The sequence below is a fragment of the Hyperolius riggenbachi genome, chromosome 11, assembly GCF_040937935.1.
Source record: "Hyperolius riggenbachi isolate aHypRig1 chromosome 11, aHypRig1.pri, whole genome shotgun sequence".
In the NCBI taxonomy this organism is placed as follows: Eukaryota; Metazoa; Chordata; class Amphibia; order Anura; family Hyperoliidae; genus Hyperolius; species Hyperolius riggenbachi.
Genome location: NC_090656.1, coordinates 115611484 through 115630994, shown reverse-complemented (window position 1 = coordinate 115630994; position 19511 = coordinate 115611484). Strand labels below are relative to the sequence as shown.

The following is a 19511-nucleotide window of genomic DNA, read 5'->3' as shown; positions in this document are numbered from 1 at the left end:
AATTAATGCTAATTGGGAAGAGAAGGAGTGAGGTTCTGGGGTAATGTTGCTGATAGAGGATTCAATACTAAGGATATTTTAAAGGTATCTAGTACTAAATTCAGATAGAATCCAAATACTGAGTGTTAAAAAGGTAAAGATCTTGACTACAGTACTATAGTGTGGAGAAGAGAAAGCAGATATGCCTTCTATTTAGCAGGAGCTTGGCTGTTGCCACCAGTGGAGTTTTGCCAAGGAAAGACTCAGAGCTACCCTGTTCTCTGTATTTCACTCACATTTTGCTCTACAAGCAGCTTACCAAGAGTGACACTGGGCTGAATAACCAGTTCCTGGTGAATAGACCTTTCCATTGTAAGTACAGGAGCATTTCTGGACAGGGACACAACCAGAGTTATTGATGTCATCAAACACCGTTCCTGAAAGAAGAAGGCAATGCCATTTCATCAGTTTGCATCTTCATATTTGACAACAGCTGAAGAGAAAATAAACCTTAAGAGTCGCTAAAAATTAGGGTGTAGGGTGATCAGAAAACACCCTGGAAGGGAAAAAAAACCACAGAGTTAATGGGAGCCCCAATGGTGCAGTACATCACAAAAAAAGGCTAAAGTGATGTGGTGGATGGGGGTACTCACAAAAGGGGGTTGCAGATGGGCAACCGACCACTGAAGGCAGGTGGAGGTTGCGCTCTTGGTAAACAATTAAAAATGGTTATGGGGGTGGGGAAAACACCTAACCAAATGGAACACACCTCCCAAAGGTGGGTGGGTAACACAAGGGGGAAAGAGGCGCCCGAATGGTAATAAAACTGTGTTTAAAAAACAGCTACAATGGAAGAGAAATTTGAGGTGGCTTACCTCAATGATGACAAATTCCTATATAAAAATATTGAACTCTAATATGCACTAGGCCTAGTGCATAATAAAGTTCGTTATTTGTATATACAAATTTGTCGTCATTGAGGTAAGCCACCCCAAATTTCTCTTCGCTTCAAATAAACTTAAATATCAGTATGCCCAACATTGATATTTTGGCTACATTGGAGTCTGATGCACCTGGGTTTTACCTTGGGTGATGATGTTTCTGAGCCACAGTTTCTGGCTCTTTTCTCTCCCACTGTTGAGCTTGGTTCTTTACACCCAGCATTGGGCATTAGGGGAGGTATGTTTTTTTAATATTCAAAAAATGTGGCTCATCAGTGGTTGGCACATTGCAAAGTCTTAAACACCAGCATGCACACATTGTTACAAATGATCATGGTTTAAAAAACAATACGTTTTTTAGCACTATATACGAGTGGCAGTAAACAAAAAATATGATCTTCTCTGTAAATTTTAGGCAGCTCAGATTCTTATGTGAGTTTACCTTCAGGACAGAAGCACCCATCAATGCAGTGAGTGTCACAGACTAATGACCTGTCTGGATTAGAACATGTGTTGGGACACGGGTTTCCACATTCCTTGTACTCCAGGTTCATACTGCATGACAAGGCTACAACAAAAAAGAAAGGTTGGTTATTTTTAGTATTTCTTCATTTGAAGGTAACAGATAAAGGTTGGTATTTTTCTTTTTAAAGTTTACATAATATATTAGAAAGTTTTGTGATCTTTACTTGTACTGTATTTTGTGAAAGTCACTTAAAGGAGTCATCATCGAAAAATTAACAAATGAGCTTTACTCACCTGGGGCTTTCTCCAGCCCCTTGCAGCCGACTGTCCAACACCGACCGCTTTGCTCTCCGCCACCATCCCGGTCTCCACGCAAGGCATTCCTTACTGCGGCTGCGTGAAGCGCCGCTGTCAATAATAGCCACGTTGCCCGTGGCATACTGCGCAGGAGTGGAGGTTCTTCGCCTGCGCAGTACGCCATGGCACCATTGTGAGGGTGCCAAATCATGTTTTGTTTTGTTTTTATTTTGCTTTTTTTCACTGATGAGCCACATTTTTTTAAATTTTGCTTTTTTTTCTTCATCCTGAGAGTTTAATCCCACTTTAAAAGGAGTCATCAGGGAAAAATTAGCAAATGAGCTTTACTCACCTGGGGCTTTCTCTAGCCCCTTGCAGCGGACTGTCCCACGCAGTAAGGACTGACACCGAGGTCGTCCTTACTGTGGCTGCGCGAAGTGCCGCTGTCAATCATGGCCACCATGATTGACAGCGGCACTTCGCGCAGCCACAGTAAGGACGACCTCGGTGTCAGTCCTTACTGCATGGGACAGTCGGCTGCAAGGGGCTAGAGAAAGCCCCAGGTGAGTAAAGCTCATTTGTTAATTTTTCCCTGATGACTCCTTTTAAAGTGGGATTAAACTCTCAGGATGAAGAAAAAAAAGCAAAATAAAAACAAAACAAAACATGATTTGGCACCCTCACAATTAATGTACTGTACCTGGCTGTAACACATATGAATGTGTCCATAGCTTGGTCCCATGGCAAATGCTTTTCTTCATATTCACCATGGGTGTGCAACTATCTTGAGCTCATTTCTGTATGAAAAATGTAATCGCTCCAAAATTGTACTAACATTGCTCTGAAATCTCTCCAAATATTGCAGTTGTTCCAAAATTGCAATCAGAGAAAAACTATCTCCTCTATCTTGGCTTCGGAAATAAGGCCTGGGAACCCTAAAAGCGTTTTGTAAAGCAATCCCAGCATCGATTCCCAGCATTTTTGTAGTGATTTTATTTTAGTGCTAGCAATTGCAAAAGTGATTCTGATTAGTGATTTGCAGTTTTGAAGTTCTACAATGGATTTTGGGTAAGGTGGTGGTTTCTAAGTTTCACAAGAGCTGCAAAATCACTTTAAATTCGCTATGTATAGCCTTTGAAAAGCCATTTTACAGTGATCTTATACTTAACATTTAATAGTGATTGCTTGCAAATGGTGCAGGCAGAGGGATTTGGCAAAATCACAATCACTCTAGTGAATTCACATCCATCAACTTTCATTGGCATAGCAATTTTTGGAATTGCCTGCGATCATCTGATGGAAGCACTCTAGTGGGCCCTAGGCCTATGGGCTGCAGGTTCAAACAAGTAAATACTGCTGACTATGTAATCATTACTTATGGGGGAGGGATGACTTATATACATTTTAATCAATGTATTTTAGCACTTACGGCAAAGTTGTTTTGTTCTCCAGTTCAATGGTGTTCCCCCAGCATGAGCACACTGTCGAGAGTACTCTGTAAAGGTGTTGCATAGACAGAAGCCTGTGGCATCATTTCCACATCTGCACAGATCCTGAACACATGCATCAATATATTGAGCTGGATCCAAGAAGACGTTACATTGGGAGAATGCTTGACCCGTTAGGACCACTTCACATATCTTCCGCTGTTTAGAATCAGAATTATGACAACAACACGATTTAGGTTCATGGGAAATGTATAACATAAAAATATACAATTTAACATGCGGTTGAATTGTTTCTCGTAATTCCATGTTATGATCATCGAAATTCATCTTTATGTGTTCTTATCCACTTCAGGACTGTAGGCTTACACCCCCCTAGTGACCAGGCTTTTTTTTACAAATCAGGCCAATGCAGCTTTAAGGGCTCGTTGCAGGGCCGTACAACTCAACAAACAAGTGATTCCCCCATGGACGTAACTAGGCCCCACCGGGCCCCTCTGCAGAAATTCTGAGCGCCCCCCTCCCCTCTGGACCGTTTTGGGGGGCTGGAGGGGTCGCAGCATGAGGGGAAAGCCATGGCCACACTCGGCGGGGAGGGGGGACATTCCCTCCCTCCCTCACTTCGGGGCTCTCCCCTCTGCGCTCCCCTCCAGATTAAATTACTGTCTAAGCAGCAGCGGGCAGTGTCTGGGCAGCGGCAGCTACATACCTTCCGTGTGCTCCAGCGTGCGTTCCTCTCTCTAGTCTCTGACGCAACTTCCTGTATAAACAGAAAGTCACATCAGAGACTAGAGAGAGGAACGCACGCTGGAGCACACGGAAGGTATGTAGCTGCCGCTGCCCAGTCTGCCTGCCGCCACCCAGACAGTAATTTAAGCTGGAGGGGAGCGCAGAGGGGAGAGCCCCGAGGTGAGGGAGGGGGGGAACGTCCCCCTTCCCCGCTGAGTGTGGCCATGGCTTTCCCCTCATGCTGTGACCCCTCCAGCACCCCCAAAATGGCCCTTAGCGGGCCCCCCGTGGGAGCAGGGCTGCAGGTCCTATTGTTACGCCAGTGGATTCCCCCCCTCCTTTTCTGCCCACCAACAGAGCTTTCTGTTGGTGGGCTCTGATTGCTGCTGGTATGTTTGTTTATTTTTATTTATTTGTTGTTTTTTTTAAATAAATTTGCCCTTATTTTATTATTTTTTTTCCTCCCTCCTCCTGCCAGCCAATCACAGCAATCAGCTCTCATAGACATCAGCCTTTGAGAGCCGATCGCTCTCTGAGCCTCCCAGGGGGACAGCCGAGTGTCACGTGACGAGAATAACTTTTTCATCATCTATATGTGCAGCTACTGCTGCTGTGTGGATTCAAGCATTCTAAAGTTCCGGCTGCAAGGATGCTACAGAGACATGTGGGCTTGTACTTCGGACCTCTCTGCATTATTGCTCACTGGTGGTGGAGCAGACACTCTGCTGAAAAACCTGATTCCTTTCTGGAACTGTTCACTCTGAGCTGGCATCAACATGCTGCTCCCTATTAATCAGGCCTCCAGCCTATTTAAAATTATTTTTGCTTACGGCAAGTTTCCAGTTCATTTTGATCTTCTCCTTAATCTCTACCTGTTGAATAATTCCTGTTGCTATCTGATCAGTTTGCAAAGACCTGTTTGTAGCCTACTAGTTCCTCAGGGGGGAGTCTCTACCATGTTTGCTGTTACTGTGTAAAACCGTAAACATCCATCTTTTGGGTGATTCCTAGCAATAGGTCGAAAAATAATTTGATGTTGTATATTATCCACACCTCCGAGATTTAACCTTTGACATGAATACATATCTAAATGTTATGAACATTGCTGGTAATAGGCCAGCTCATTCCATTATGCTTTTACCCTTTTGCCGATAATAAACTAGTTACTTATCACTTATTGTGGGGACTCGTGTCTTTGTGCATGCAGTATAAGTCACATGCTAGCATTTTTTTTCAGTATATTAAAGAGAGCTAAAGTCAGTAATTCCTGTAAACTGCTTTTTTGGTCAGATAATCATCTTAAAACATTTTGAGAATAGTACACTGACATTTTGAGAACATTTATGCAATAACTCACGGTGTCAGTACAGTTGTTCAATGGAGTCACTAGCACATCCTGGCAGTTCTCTGTTGGTCCATTCAGCTTTTGCATGTTTCCGTACTGAATGCTGGACACCTGGACATCTGTGAAATATAATCGAGTTATAACATTGCATTTTGGGAGACATCACTTCACAAAAGAAGGAATTCTATTTATAGCTTACTGTTTGTAATGAACTCATTGTAAATTGGAATCCCGTTAAAGTCACCACAAAGACCACAGGTCTGATTAGCAAACTTTGGATCCAGGTCTAACTGTAAGTAAAGAGAAATATTTTAGCCTTGTTCAGTTCTAGGGTAATTAGGCCAGTGTTATATATGATTATAATGATATTTATAAAGTGTTTTATACTCTTTAACTCCATTGGACATTGTATCCCATTTTAAATATCCTATATAATAAAACCCCTGTGTCTCTGCGTGCTGTCCCTGTGTGTGTGTGTCCCTGCTTTGCACTACTGCGCATGTGCCGCAGGAACAGCCTGGGACAGGAGCAGGTGTGTGCGCGCGGTGGGCGGGTGCGGTGGCAATGACAGACCTACAGCCCGTTTTTAAACGGGCTAACGTCACTAGTATAATATATAATAATAAGATAAAAAAGGAATCTGGGAGTTGAGTGGAGAAAGAATGATTATAAAACTTGACTTAACGCACACCTGAAGTAAAACTAAACTTGAGATAAAAAATATTATTTACTGTTTATATAGCACTTGCATCTTCCGCCTCACTTCACAAACTATAGTGTCATGTTGCTATATGTCCCTCAGAGGAGCTCACAATCTAATCCCCACTATAGTCATATTTCCATCATTGCCGAGGGCCAATTTAGGGGGGAAGCCAAATAAATTATCTGTATGTTTTGGAGATGTGGAAAGAATCCAGAGTGCCCAGAGGACACCCACAAAGACACAGGGAGAACATATGAACTCTGTGCAGACAGTGTGCGCTGGCTGATTTGAACTAGGGACCTAGCACTATAAAGTGTAAGCGCTTTCCACTACACCACCAATTAATTGTATGTGAAGTACTAAATGGTAAATAGAACATAAGTAACATCTACAATTTTTATGTATAGTTTAAGATCTGAATTTTGAAGACTGAATTTTAAGCAGCAGTCATGACAGTAAATCAGCTGCATTCTGCTGCTAAACAAACAGAAGTAATGGCACTTTAAATTCTTCAGCAAAATCTTATCAGCAGACAATTTATTAGTGGGAATAGTACTAAATGTACCTATATTTAACTCATCATGTCACATGTCACTTCAGGTATTCTTTAATTAACTATTAATTGCAAACTATAATATATTCTACCCAATGTGCATTTAAAAACCTGCGTCTGAACTAGGGATTTAATTTATTATTGCTTTCTGAAAGATTACAAGTTGAAGCAGGTAATTTAGGCATCAGCAGCTGCCTGGTAAAATGGGCACCACACAGACCACAATGCTAATTGCTGCTGTGCTGGTGGCGACCAGGTAATTTGTGCATTTGCTGAGAAGTGAAATAAATCGTGGCTATTGTTGGCACTTGGCTATTGTAGCAGGCACCAAAATTGATTTAGGTGTTGTACATCGGGGGTAATAGTGGCAGCAATAAATGATCATGTGACCATAGTGTTAGGTTTAGTGTTAATTATTATTGGTGCATTTTGCAGAGGAGGGACAGTTAGGGTTAGTAGAAGGAGGGCTCGTGTGAGAATAGGGTTAGATTTAGTGATAGTAAAATATTCATATTTTTTTACTAATACCAATTTCACTGTCTGTATCACCAATGCCCAATAGTAGAATATCAGTAAATACTTTCATATTCTACTAACGTATATTTCCGACTCCCAAATTACCATGGGGCTCTTTTTAAATGTATGCTTTCAAGTACTGTAGAATCATCTGTATGACTCCATAGTAATCTATTGGATGCAAACTTGCACACACAAAAAATCACAGTTGCATCAAAAGTTTGATTCTGTTATGTTGTTGACTTTCACATAATTCTTATCGAAGATTATTTATTACTGCTCATTCTTTTATTCCCTAGGCAACATTGAACTTCAGGGAATGCAGTTCTTCAAATAGTCATAATCTAAAAATTATTATATGTTCCAATTTAAACATTTCATAAAGCTGAAAACTCTTTGAATGGATGAATACCGTATTTGCTGCCATAGAAGAAGCACCTTTTCTCCCCAAAAAATGAGGAGAAAATGTCCCTGCGTCTTATATGGCAAAGGCGAACCATGGACCAGCCAGCAAGTCAGGGATTCCCTGCCTGTGTGTGTGTGTGTGTAGTGTGCCGCTCCCCCCCGCGTGCCTGCCTCCCCCCCCCTTGTGTCTTCTTGCCCACGGGTGTAGTGTGTGTAGTAGTCTCTTATATATCCATGCACCCGCTATGAATGCAGACATCCATCTCCCCTGCACTTCTCACTGTAGCAAGCGACTTGAACTGATTGCGTCATCAGTTCAAGCTGCTTGCTAGAGTGAGAATTGCAGGGGAGATGGATGTCTGCATTCATCGCAGGCGTATGGATTGGTAAGAGACTGCTACACACACTACACATGGGGGCAAGTGGACACAAGGGGGGAGGCAGGCATGTGGGGGGGGGGGCAGGAATGAGTGAAGGCATGCAGGGGCGAAGAAACAGATACAAGAGGACATATGGGGGGACACATTGGGGATACAGGAGGACTTATGGGGGAAACATGGGGACACTGGAAGACATGTGGGGATACAGGAGATACAGGAGGACACATGGGGAAACATGGGGGCACATGGAGGACACCATTTTTGGAAGAACATATACAAGACGCTCCTGGAACATGGATGCACTGCAATTAGTAGATAGATAGATAGATAGATAGATAGATAGATAGATAGATAGATAGATAGATACATTTTATTCTTTTTTTCCCTGGTTTTTGCCCTCTAAACCTGGGTACGTCTTTTATGGCGGCAAATACAGTAATATATTTTGCTTGTTATCTTCCACAATTTTTGATCCACTTTGTAAATGCTGTCATTTAGACACCATAGATTAATATTATCATTGAAATTTACCAAAACAGCATCATCTTCATTCCACATGAACTGAAGGCCCACTCTGGCAATTATCTTAACATATAGACCACTCCGGGCAATCTGAATTCCAGAATAGGTGTAAGGTATGTCCACCCTGCCACAGAAATAAAGCCAAGATATAAGAGTTTTCATGTTGTTATCATCCTACATGGTCACATTCTAGAGGGCAATTCAAGGTCAAAAAAATGCCATTACATTTCAACTATCTGTATTTGTTTACTGTGAAAGCTATGGTGCAGATGACCAGAATGATCATAGAGCTTTCTCAAAACAAGGCCTGAATGCAATTATCATTCTCCTTAATTTTCTAGCAGGAAATCTTTTCTCACCCTGGCCCATATGCAAATCATGTTTTCTCCAAGTTAATATTTTTACATCTTAACAATTAAATGCCTTTTAAACCCCCTCACCTCAAGCAAGAAAATACACATAATAATTTTGATAGTACTTGTTCTACTACTTTTGGTACTTTTTTTAATTGCAAAATGCTGAAGAGTTTTTTTTAAAGAGAAGAAGAAAAAATTATCACCCAGGAGAAAACTTGATAAAAAAGGGTACTTGGCCCTTATTCAATTCACTTTTTCTCCTGAATTTTCTCCTAGGAGGTAATTGTTCATAGCACTATGCCATTGGAAAAGTACCAAATATAAGGTGAAAAATAAAGTAATATTAAAATAATTTTGAGTATTTTCTTGCTTGCTGGTGGTCTAAAAGGCAGTAAGTTGGCAAGATGTGAAAATATCACCTAAGAGAAAACTCAGGAGAAAAAGTTAATTGTGTATTTTATAGACAAAATACCGGTAGCTTTTCAGCCACTAGCAAACAAGGCTATTCTCAGAACAATGCTAAAAAGTTATTTCAAACAGGGGCCTGTGTGCAATTAACTTTTTCTCCTACGTTTTCTCCTAAGGGATATTTTCAAACTTGTCAATAAAATGCCTTTTAAATCACCAGCAAGCAAGAAAATACTTAAAATAGTTTTGATTGTCCTTTTCCACCTACTTTTTGGCACTTTTTTAATTGCAAAGTGCTGAAGAGTTATTTTAAATAGAAGATAAAACATTATCTCCTAGGAGAAAAATCAGGAGAAAAAATGTATTGCATACGGGCCAGGGGATGAAAAAATATCTCCTGCGAGAAAAACAGAATTGTGTAAGGGCCTTTTTCAGCAAAATACCTTTTCAGTCTCCAGCAAGCAAACAAAAGTACTTCAACCAAGATATCTAAATTAACTTGATATAACCTTTCTTACCTAAGTCTTAGTACATCCTTACTTGCTGGGTTCTGAAAGTAGTATTTTGTAAATAAAATAGAAAAACATCTCACGGGAGAAAACTCACAAGAAAAGCTAATTTCAATCAGGGCCATAGACCTTAAAAATGCCTGAATTTAGAATAATTTTATAGCTGTGGGAAAGTGCATATAAGCAGATATCATGCTTACAAAAGGCTTGCAAAAGCCAAATGAGGCATTTTAGAGCATTTTTCATGGCTTCTTATGGACAAGCTTATTATGCTTAGCATTTTTTAATGTATATGTGTCCACAACCTCTTTATCACCCTCTACCCTACTAAATCTACGGGTTTGTACACATGTACACATTTTGAAGGCAGCAAGGATGAGAGTGGTCAATTTAATCTTCTAGGTTGATGAGATTTCTTTTAAATTACAAAAACACAGTCCCAGTATGCATTACCAGTAAACACTTTCTCTGTGGAGTTCTTAACTCAGCACCTAAGCTACAGATGAGTGGTAACTGTAAAGTTTTGATTACTGATTCTGTTATTAACCTTTTGCCAGCCTTTTCTTTTTCTTTTGCGTGCACTATGGCACCACATTCTTTCGTGTCTCCAGCAGCCTATTACAGAAAGGTGCAGGGGGGGCGCTTGATATTTATCTTATCTTGACGTAGGATCGGCAGTATTCTTAGCCTGGTCTAGCTGGATGCAGCAGCCCTGCCCCAATTCATCATACATGAGATAACTCATTCAGAGCTGCTAAAAGGTTAAAAAGGACACCTGCTAATTTATTCACAAATTACACCAATACATATATTTACATGTAAAATTAGGTTCTACATTAATGCAAAACTTTGCTTGTGGCTTTTTGAATTTGGAGATTAAGGGGAAGATTGGAGATTAAGAGCATGAACATATATCACCAAAGAAGTTTGATGAATTGACTTCTAAAGTCCCATATACTGTAACTCCCTTAATCAAATGATATCAAGACCTGAATTACTTACGGCTGACTATTGAACGTCACTTTTCCACTTTGCAGTTCGATGTAAACTCCATCAATCTTAAGGATAACGTGGCTGATAGTGGGCAGATTATTTACAACAGAACGTCTGATCTGGATATTGAAGTCCTCAAAGCTGCTCTTGCAGTTTGACGCATACAGATAGTTACACGTTCCAGGGTAATAAAAGATGTCCCCATCAAAGGTCTTAAAGTAGTAATTTCCCCAGGAACTACAGACTTGTCCATTGTGAGCAGGGTTGGTACCTGTGAATAAAAAAGAGGTATCCGCTGTAATCTTCACCTTATGTTTTGTCATTGTTAATGTCACCAAAAATGGCTCTCAGAACTCACTGATTCTTACTTCTTGGTTTTGTGCATAGCGGAAACAGCTATCATTTGTGAATCCAATGAGCACTGTCATTGAACAACAGAATTTGCTAACTAAAATCCATGAACCAGTCACCTGACTCTTGTGAGAAGATCAATGTATTAATCAAGCATAGCAGTCATGTATCTAAAGTTCTACAACTGAATACATTAAAAAGGTATTTGCTACCATCTGCTTTTCAGCATATCTCTTGTATTGCTGTGATTTAAAAGATAAGTAACCCTTTTTTATACTGATTGTGAAAATTGGTTGCATTAAAAGATACTTGAATATAAAACAAGATTCTCTGCCACCAAAATGCCCAAATCTTAGCTTATATTTGAGTTAGCTTGCAAAGTCCACAGTGGAGCATGCCGGTTCTGTTGCCAGTGTGATTCATGCCCAACATTCCCATTCAACCAGTGTCATAACCTCTGGCCCATCTGTAATGCAAAAGGGTCTCACATAGCATAGCATGCTGTGGGAGAGGTATCATTACTGCTCTTTGATCTGCCAGGTCTCCTTATTTCAATGAATCTGGGTTCCAGTGTTGCCATTGTCGTACAGCTTTGTTCTGGGTTCCACATTCGGTTAATGTCAATCAACCTCAATGCAGAACTTATAGTCACAATTCGGTTGATTGATGGTGGTGGAAGACAACGATTCTGAATGACAACAGAAGCAGAGGGACCCAGAATACATGGTGGTGGGAGCTAGAGGATGCACAACTGGGTGATGACTGAACAGAGTAGATCGAGCAGCTGGCATAAGAAAATGTAGCTTAACAAATCATCCTAGATCATCCTAGAGCATTCTCTGTGTCTGCAATCTGCATTACAGGGGGAACAATGGTGCCAGGACAGACCGTTCTGTAAATGGGACCAGCCTGGTGACAAAAATAGTGACAGGAATAGCAGGGAAAGTGGCTGGTTAGGTGGAATTTAGGTGTGTGTGTGTGTGTGTGGGGGGGGGGGGGGGGGTATCGTCAATTTATAGCCAGGTCAGCAATTTTTAGCTTTTTGTTAAGGTCATCTGTCCATATTTAAATCAGCTGATAATCAAGTAGCATATAAAGCTATTGAAACTAAACTTTGGCTTTCAATGGTGATACTCCTTACCCTATCTAGCAATACAGACAAACCTAGAATAAATGGAAGAAAAAAAAACAACAAACAAACATTTTCTCATCCAAACTGTTGGAGGGCTTGGAGTACCTGATCAACAGGAATATTACTACTCCACAAAGTTATCATGTTTGACATCCATGTATCAAAGATTCAAAACATTTTCAGTGAGCATGGATGAAATTATATGCTTGGCACTTTGAGGTCAGTGAAGCTTCTACACTAGATCCACACAAATAAAAGACAAGAAATCATTTGCAGTATGCTGTCAGATCATTTAGCAATGCAGGACCTGCCATGTAAAAAGTTTCTTATCTACCCATGCACTATTGACCTCAGTATGATAAAACTTTTTTTCTTTTTTTTTTAAAGAAAGTTAATCAAATGACAAATGCTGTTACTACTTCAACAACAGCACAAGTCAGATGCATTGTTTCACATAGACAATTTCTTCAAATTCTTACAATTAAGACGTGCATGAAATAGGCAATGCTTATCTCCCCTTTAAAATATCTTGATATCTATTGTTATTTATCCTAATATCTTAAAGTCTAGAGGGTTAATATCAAGTTTCTATACAAATTTGATCACTACCAAAACATCTAGGCCCATATGCAAGTCACTTTTTTTTCCTGAGTTATCGCCTAGGAAATGATTTTCCTATTTTCTTTAAATTAAATTTTACATTTGAAAAAGTACCCAAAAGTTAGTGAAAAAGTACTGTCAGATTTATTTTGAGTGTGTTCTTGCTTGCTGGTGGTTTAAAAGGCATTTAAAAGGGACCATATGCAATTCACTATTTCTCCTTCGTTTTCTCCTTTGTGGTATTTTCACAACTTGTCAATAAAAGGCATTTTAAGCCACCAACAAATACTCAAAAAACATTTGGTAATACTTTTTAGCTACTTATTGGTACTTTTTTAGTTGCAGAAAGCTGGAAAGTTATTTTAAAGAAAAATTCAAAAATTATCTCCTTGGCAAAAACTTGGGAGAAAAGGTGAATATGCATATGTACCCTAGAGTTTAGCCTGAAAGTCAAAGACAGGTTTCAGGGGTTACCAGACATCACCGAGGATGGCTGGGAGGACAATCTTGATTCACATAGCCTAGTGTCACCTACCATAAATAACAAAATATCTCCATTATATACTGTATACTAAGCTTACATATATCATCATAGACTTGTTATATTTCAAGCTACCTACCCTACACACCCTTCAGCTTGTACCCTACAAATTCTTCTTGTACTAGACGAGAGCCAAACAAAGCTAAAATCTGTCATACGATTTGGAAACGTACAGTACTCCAATTCTCTTGGAAAACACTGATTGGTATCCTTATTCAGGTTATTAAACTGCCAATTGAATCCTCACCTCTTAAATGCCTATTCAGTCCACTAGAGTAGGAGATACACACAGACACATAATCAAAGTATAATTTTGAGAGAATCTCTGTTTAAGGCTAGGAAAGCGATTGTACTTAGATGGTTAGTCTCCATCCCTCCATCTATACCGCAATAGATCAATTTAATTAAGCAAGCCACTTCTGTACTCAAGATACTCTACAAGAACATAGACTGTCCTGTCACACTTACTAAATTATAAGGCCCCTGGGATTACTTATTTGACTTGATTCCTATTCAGATTTAGCGAGACAGAGCTGACGTCTATGCTTGAATAGTGTACAGGTTTCCAGGCCTCTTGTTTAAAAACAATTTGTAATGACGTACTCTGGGTGTATATTATCGTTATGAAGTTTGTCCTTGAATGTCCTTGGTGAATATTTTAAGTGGTGTCTAAGTTGCTACCTTTTCATGTTTTACATATAATGTTTTAAATAAATGAGTTTTTATATAAAAAGTCTATGTTTAAATTCCAAAAAAGTAGAGAATTTACCAGTGAACAAAAGTGGACAATAAGCTTTTTTATATGACCGCATGGACAGGAGAAATAAAGATAATAATTGATACCTCAACACCTGAGGTTAAAGCAAACCTGAACTGAATATCAACTCAACAGATAATTCATTTAATGCGTAGGAGCTATAATACATGATAATGCCCTGGTGTCTCATATTATCATTTTCATTGAAAGGGGTTGAATGAAGTGTGCACAGAAGTCATATCAGTACAGTGGCGGCTCCAGGAATTTTTTTTAGGGGGTCCTATGCAGGTGCTGGACCAATTTCCAGGGGAGCTGACGACCTGCGCGGCGGTAAAAAAATGGGTGTCGCAACAACCTGCGGCGCGAAGCGCGCCACGGTGAAAAAATGGGCGTGGTCATGGCCGGATGAGGGCGGGGCTAACTGTAATTTAAAGTGAACCCAGGGTGAGAGTGATATGGTGGCTGCCATATTTATTTCCTTTTAAACAATTCTAGTTGCCTGGCAGCCATGCTGATCTATTGGCTGCAGTAGTGAACTGAATTACACCAGAAACAAGCATGCAGCTAATCTTGTCAGTTCTGACAATATTGTCAGAAACCCCTGACCTGCTGCATGCTTGTTCAGGGTCTATGGTTGAAAGAATTAGAGGCAGAGGACCAACACGGCAGCCAGGCAGCTGGTATTACTTAAAAGGAGATAACTATGGCAGCCTCAATATTATTCTCACCTCGGGTTCCCTTTAAAAGTGCAACGCAAAGACAGAGGGCCCAAGTTTTGGTGACCCTTTCCCAAGAAAATTCACATAATTGTGCAGGTTTTCTCAAGAAAATACACGTAATGTGAGCAGATTTGAACAAAAAACACGTTATATGACCCCAATATGCACAATCGTTATCAGATATGACCCTAATATGCACAATCGTTATCAGATATGACCCCAATATGCACAATCGTTATCAGATATGACCCCAATATGCACAATCGTTATCAGATATGACCCCAAAATGCACAATTGTTATCAGATATGACCCCAATATGCACAATCGTTATCAGATATGACCTAAATATGCACAATCGTTATTAGATATGACTCCAATATGCACAATCGTTATCAGATATGACCCCAATATGCACAATCGTTATCAGATATGACCCCAATATGCACAACCGTTATCAGATATGACCCCAATATGCACAACCGTTATCAGATTTGACCCCAATATGCACAACCGTTATCAGATATGACCCTAATATGCACAACCGTTATCAGATATGACACCAATATGCACAATGGTTATCAGATATGACCCCAATATGCACAATAGTTATCAGATATGACCCCAATATGCACAACCGTTATCAGATATGACCCCAATATGCACAATCCTTATCAGATCTGACCCCAATATGCACAATGTTCAGCAGTTCTGACCACAATCAGCAGCACCACCTGAAAAAGAAAAGAAAAACCCATTTACTCACCTAGTCAGAAGACCTCCTGTTCCGACCTCCTCCTCTTCCGACCTCCTTGTGGCACGCAGCTCAGCTCCCACGATCCTCTTCCTTCCTGCAGCAGCCTGCATTACCCGGCGAGCAGGGCTGCGGGAAAATGGCCACCCGAAGCCCTGCACTGCAGACTCCAAGTCTGCAGAGCAGGGCTTCGGGCGGCCATCTTACCGTAGCCCTGCCTGCTGCTCCAGGCTGCCGCTGTGAACTGACTCGGCGTCTCTTAGACGCCTGAAGTCAGTTCATGCCAGGGGGTGCTTTGGGGGTGCTTGGACAAATTTAGGGGGTGCTTAAGCACCGCCAAGCACCCCCCTGGCGCCGCCACTGTATCAGTATGAGATAAAACCTGGTACACTCAGCTCCTAACAAAATTAAATATTTAACTTTAAACCTGAGAAAATTCTATAAGTGATTGTATGCACAGCCAGATTAAAGGATACTTAAGTGACATGTGACATGATGAAATAGACGTGTATGTACAGTGCCTAGCACACAAATAACTATGCTGTGTTCCTTTTTTTTTATTTCTCTGTCTGAAAGAGTTAAATATCAGGTATGTAAGTGGCTGACTCAGTCCTGACTCAGACAGGAAGTGACTACAGTGTGACCCTCACTGATAAGAAATTCCAACTATAAAACAGACTAAAACTTTCCTAGAAGAAAATTGCTTCTTAGGGCAAGAAAGAGACAAAAAAGGGGAATTTCTTATCAGTGAGGGTCACACTGTAGTCACTTCCTGTCTGAGTCAGGACTGAGTCAGCCACTTACATACCTGATATTTAACTCTTTCAGGCAGAGAAAGAAACCAAGGAACACAGCATAGTTATTTGTGTGCTAGGCACTGTACATACCATGTCTATCTCATCATGTCACATGTCACTTTGGGTATCCTTTAAGTAAAAAAGTTTAACAGATTTTCAGAAAAAATAAATATCTCCCTTTAAAAAGTGAATATATAAATCACTTTCAATATTGTTTCCAGTTACAACAAACCAAAAGGCATTTTTTTCACATCATAACTATTTATCACTTTTCAAAAAGAAAAGAAAGAGAGTCAATAAAATACAAAAGTTGTCTAGGCTGATCACAGGCAAAATCACAGTTTTGGGGCAATGTGCCACATCTTTAAAGCCTTAAAAATGCACTGGCCCTTGAAAAGATTGCACAGTGATTTTTTTAAACATTGTTATACATTTGTAAGTTTTACCACTTCAAAATAACATATCACACATGAAAGGTGATATTCATCTAAAGGTACACACACATTTCTGATTTTCTTAAAATCTAAAGTGTGCACAGGAGGCCCCCAATCGCACTGACCACTTTTTCTGCAATCTGGTTGAATGGCTTTTTGTCCCGTGACTACTATTTTTTTAATGTAGAAATTTAAATGGTTTAAGTTTCTACAGCAATGTTCCCACAGCAATGTTCCAGTCTTGCTTCCCCCTCCACAGAATGGAATACATTGCTTGGTTAAGAGAATTGCATCAATTGCATCAATTGGATAACTATAATGTAAAGTGTGTACATAGCTTAAAATGGATCCGAGATGAACTTTTACCCATTGCATAATTGTGTTCCTTTCCTATTGTTTATAGGGCATTCCTCAAGCCAAATACTTTTTTTGTTTTGTTTTATTACTCTAATTCCCTATAAACTAATCAAGCCATTCCCACAGGTTTTCAGAGAGCCAAGGCACTAACAGACAGTAGCAAGAGCTCATGAGAGCTCAGTCTGGGCAGGAGGAGGGGGAGGTATTACTAGCCAGAGATTTCAGAGGCAGAGGGGAGGAGGGGGGAGGAGGGAGGATTAGTTTTTTTTTCACAGGCTAAGTGCTCAAGATGCAGATAAGCCTGCCTCTGTGTAATGTTTACAAACAACATGGCCGCTGTCTTTGTATCAAAGGAAGAAATATTCATATTGTATTAAAGTTGTTTCCAGCTAGATTTGCTGTGTAAACTAAATCTAAACTTTAGATAAGATATATAGACAAGTTACTTGTTATAGTTAGTTTTTCGTCCGGATCCGCTTTAAGGTCTCATCTGTTGATCTAACAGACAAGCTTCGTAGATACAATAATTACAATAATAGCCTTGATAAGGAAGGCACATAGTTATCAAAAGGTTTCTTAACTGAAATAATAAAGCAATAATGTATTCTTCTTATAAAGCATTACCAGTTGCAACACCAAAAATACTTGTGTAATATTTGGTGTAATATTTATAATTAGGAGCATTTTTTTTAATGATAAAGGCAAGTGATAAATCAAATACGCTAAAAAAAAAAAGGCACTATACATTTCCTTTCAAAATGCTAAAGTGGTTAATTAGGTTATATTCAAGTCATTAATATTTTTTGTTGCATAGAAACTTACTTCTCAATTTTAGAGGTGTGCTATCCATTAAGGTCACTAATGTGGGAGCGACTGTGGAAAAGAAAAAAATGTAATTTAATAAACTGATAAACACTGATACATTTTTATTTTTTTAAAGATAATATCAAGTTGGTGTTAGCAGCAATTCGATTTTTTTTTAATCATGGAGAGTGGAAGGCTTTAACAATTTCAGTCAAAATCTAATTAAAAGCGTAGGACAGAACTTAATATTCCCTATTTTATATTTCAATTAAAGATACTCCTTTTGAATCAAGTTTTTCTTTGTATGACAAACTTTAGTTTTCACACTAAATGTAACTGATATGCTGTTTGCTCTTATAGAAAAAAGGAATAATTATTCTATAGGATCTGTGAAAAGGACTTAATACAAAACCAGGAGGAGGGCTGTGTCCCACTGGTTCTCACCTACAACCCACACCTGGAAATCTTAAAAAGGCTTGCAAAGGAACTTCATTCGGTTTTATACAAGGATTACAGACTGAGAAATATATTCCCTTAACCTCCCCTCCTGGCATATTATCAGCCACCCAATCTAAAACAGATGATTGTCAGGAGTTTTTTGAATAGGCCAGAACAGAATGGAACATCACCTTGCCGACAGAGAAGGTGTGGGACCTGTAGACACATTTACTCTACATGCAGGATAGCAATACCAGGTACACAACAGGAATACAGGGTAAAAGGCACCTTTTCCTGTGATTCCATTAATCTGGTATATCTGATCATGTGTGCAAAATGCCCTATAGGAACTTACAGGAGAGAAACTGGACAAACTCTGCATAAATGTTTGGATGGCCACAGGTACACTTTTAACGATACCAAATCTAATCTCCCAGTCCCCACACACTTTTTCGTTCCCATGGACACAGCTTAAATGATCTTTGGGTTACTGCCCTGAAGGGTGGCTTTACATCAGAGAAAGGGAGACTAACAGCAGAAACAACATTTATACATTGGTTCAAATCTGCTAATAAAATATTGAACAAGGATACCAATTTATTTACTGTAAGTACTCCTGTACTTTAAGTTTTAGACCTGTAAAAAATAAGTTCCACTGTTCCAACTCACCTACTCCTGGATCTGATCATTGCCTTTTTGCGCCTTGTCGTCAACTCTCCCGTTCTGTCACCGTGTCCCCCATATATGTCAGCATTATCACCGGGCTGACCCGGAAGTAACCTGGAAGTACTTCCGGGTCAGCGTCATTACAGTGAAGATGCCAGCAGATACGGGGGACACGGTGGCAGAATGGGAAAGCTGACAAGGCGAAAAAGGCTTCGACCGGATCCAGGAATAAGTGAGTTGTGCGGTTGTGCGGTTTTTTTTCCAGGTCTTTAAAGGACGGCACAAGGGAGAGTGATCGGGGAGGATAACTGCCATATCCTCCCCATCCATATTCGACGTTCTAGTCTAGACGAAGATTTAGGCTGACTAGAATGGGGACCCCTGGGGGCAATGAACTTTGAGAGTGGTGCTGGACATACGTCGCAGCACCACTTACACAGCAGTAACTTTATTAATCAAATCCCCTCTCAGTTCAGGGGTACTATAAATTAGTATGAGATTGATGATATTTAATGTCCTTATTCTTTTTCAGCCCAGGCTAACTGCATCCTTTCTGCTTGTAGCTTACTGTTGAACTTGGAATTTACGATGCCTCTGTGCCAGGCAAAGTCTCAGTT

At 39.9% G+C, this 19511-nt stretch overlaps 1 protein-coding gene across 1 annotated transcript in view; it reads right to left on the bottom strand.

Moving 5' to 3' along the window:
- LOC137537851 (mucin-5B-like) overlaps positions 1–19511 on the bottom strand; it is a 128277-nt gene that overhangs the window by 108517 nt on the left and 249 nt on the right. The window contains exons 2-9 of the mRNA XM_068259802.1: positions 17809–17859; positions 10556–10817; positions 8290–8404; positions 5401–5491; positions 5214–5320; positions 3112–3328; positions 1363–1488; positions 299–416 (exon numbers count right to left, since the gene is read on the bottom strand). Of these exons, the coding sequence (XP_068115903.1) occupies positions 299–416; positions 1363–1488; positions 3112–3328; positions 5214–5320; positions 5401–5491; positions 8290–8404; positions 10556–10817; positions 17809–17859 (1087 nt within the window). The remainder of the gene's footprint in view (positions 1–298; positions 417–1362; positions 1489–3111; positions 3329–5213; positions 5321–5400; positions 5492–8289; positions 8405–10555; positions 10818–17808; positions 17860–19511) is intronic.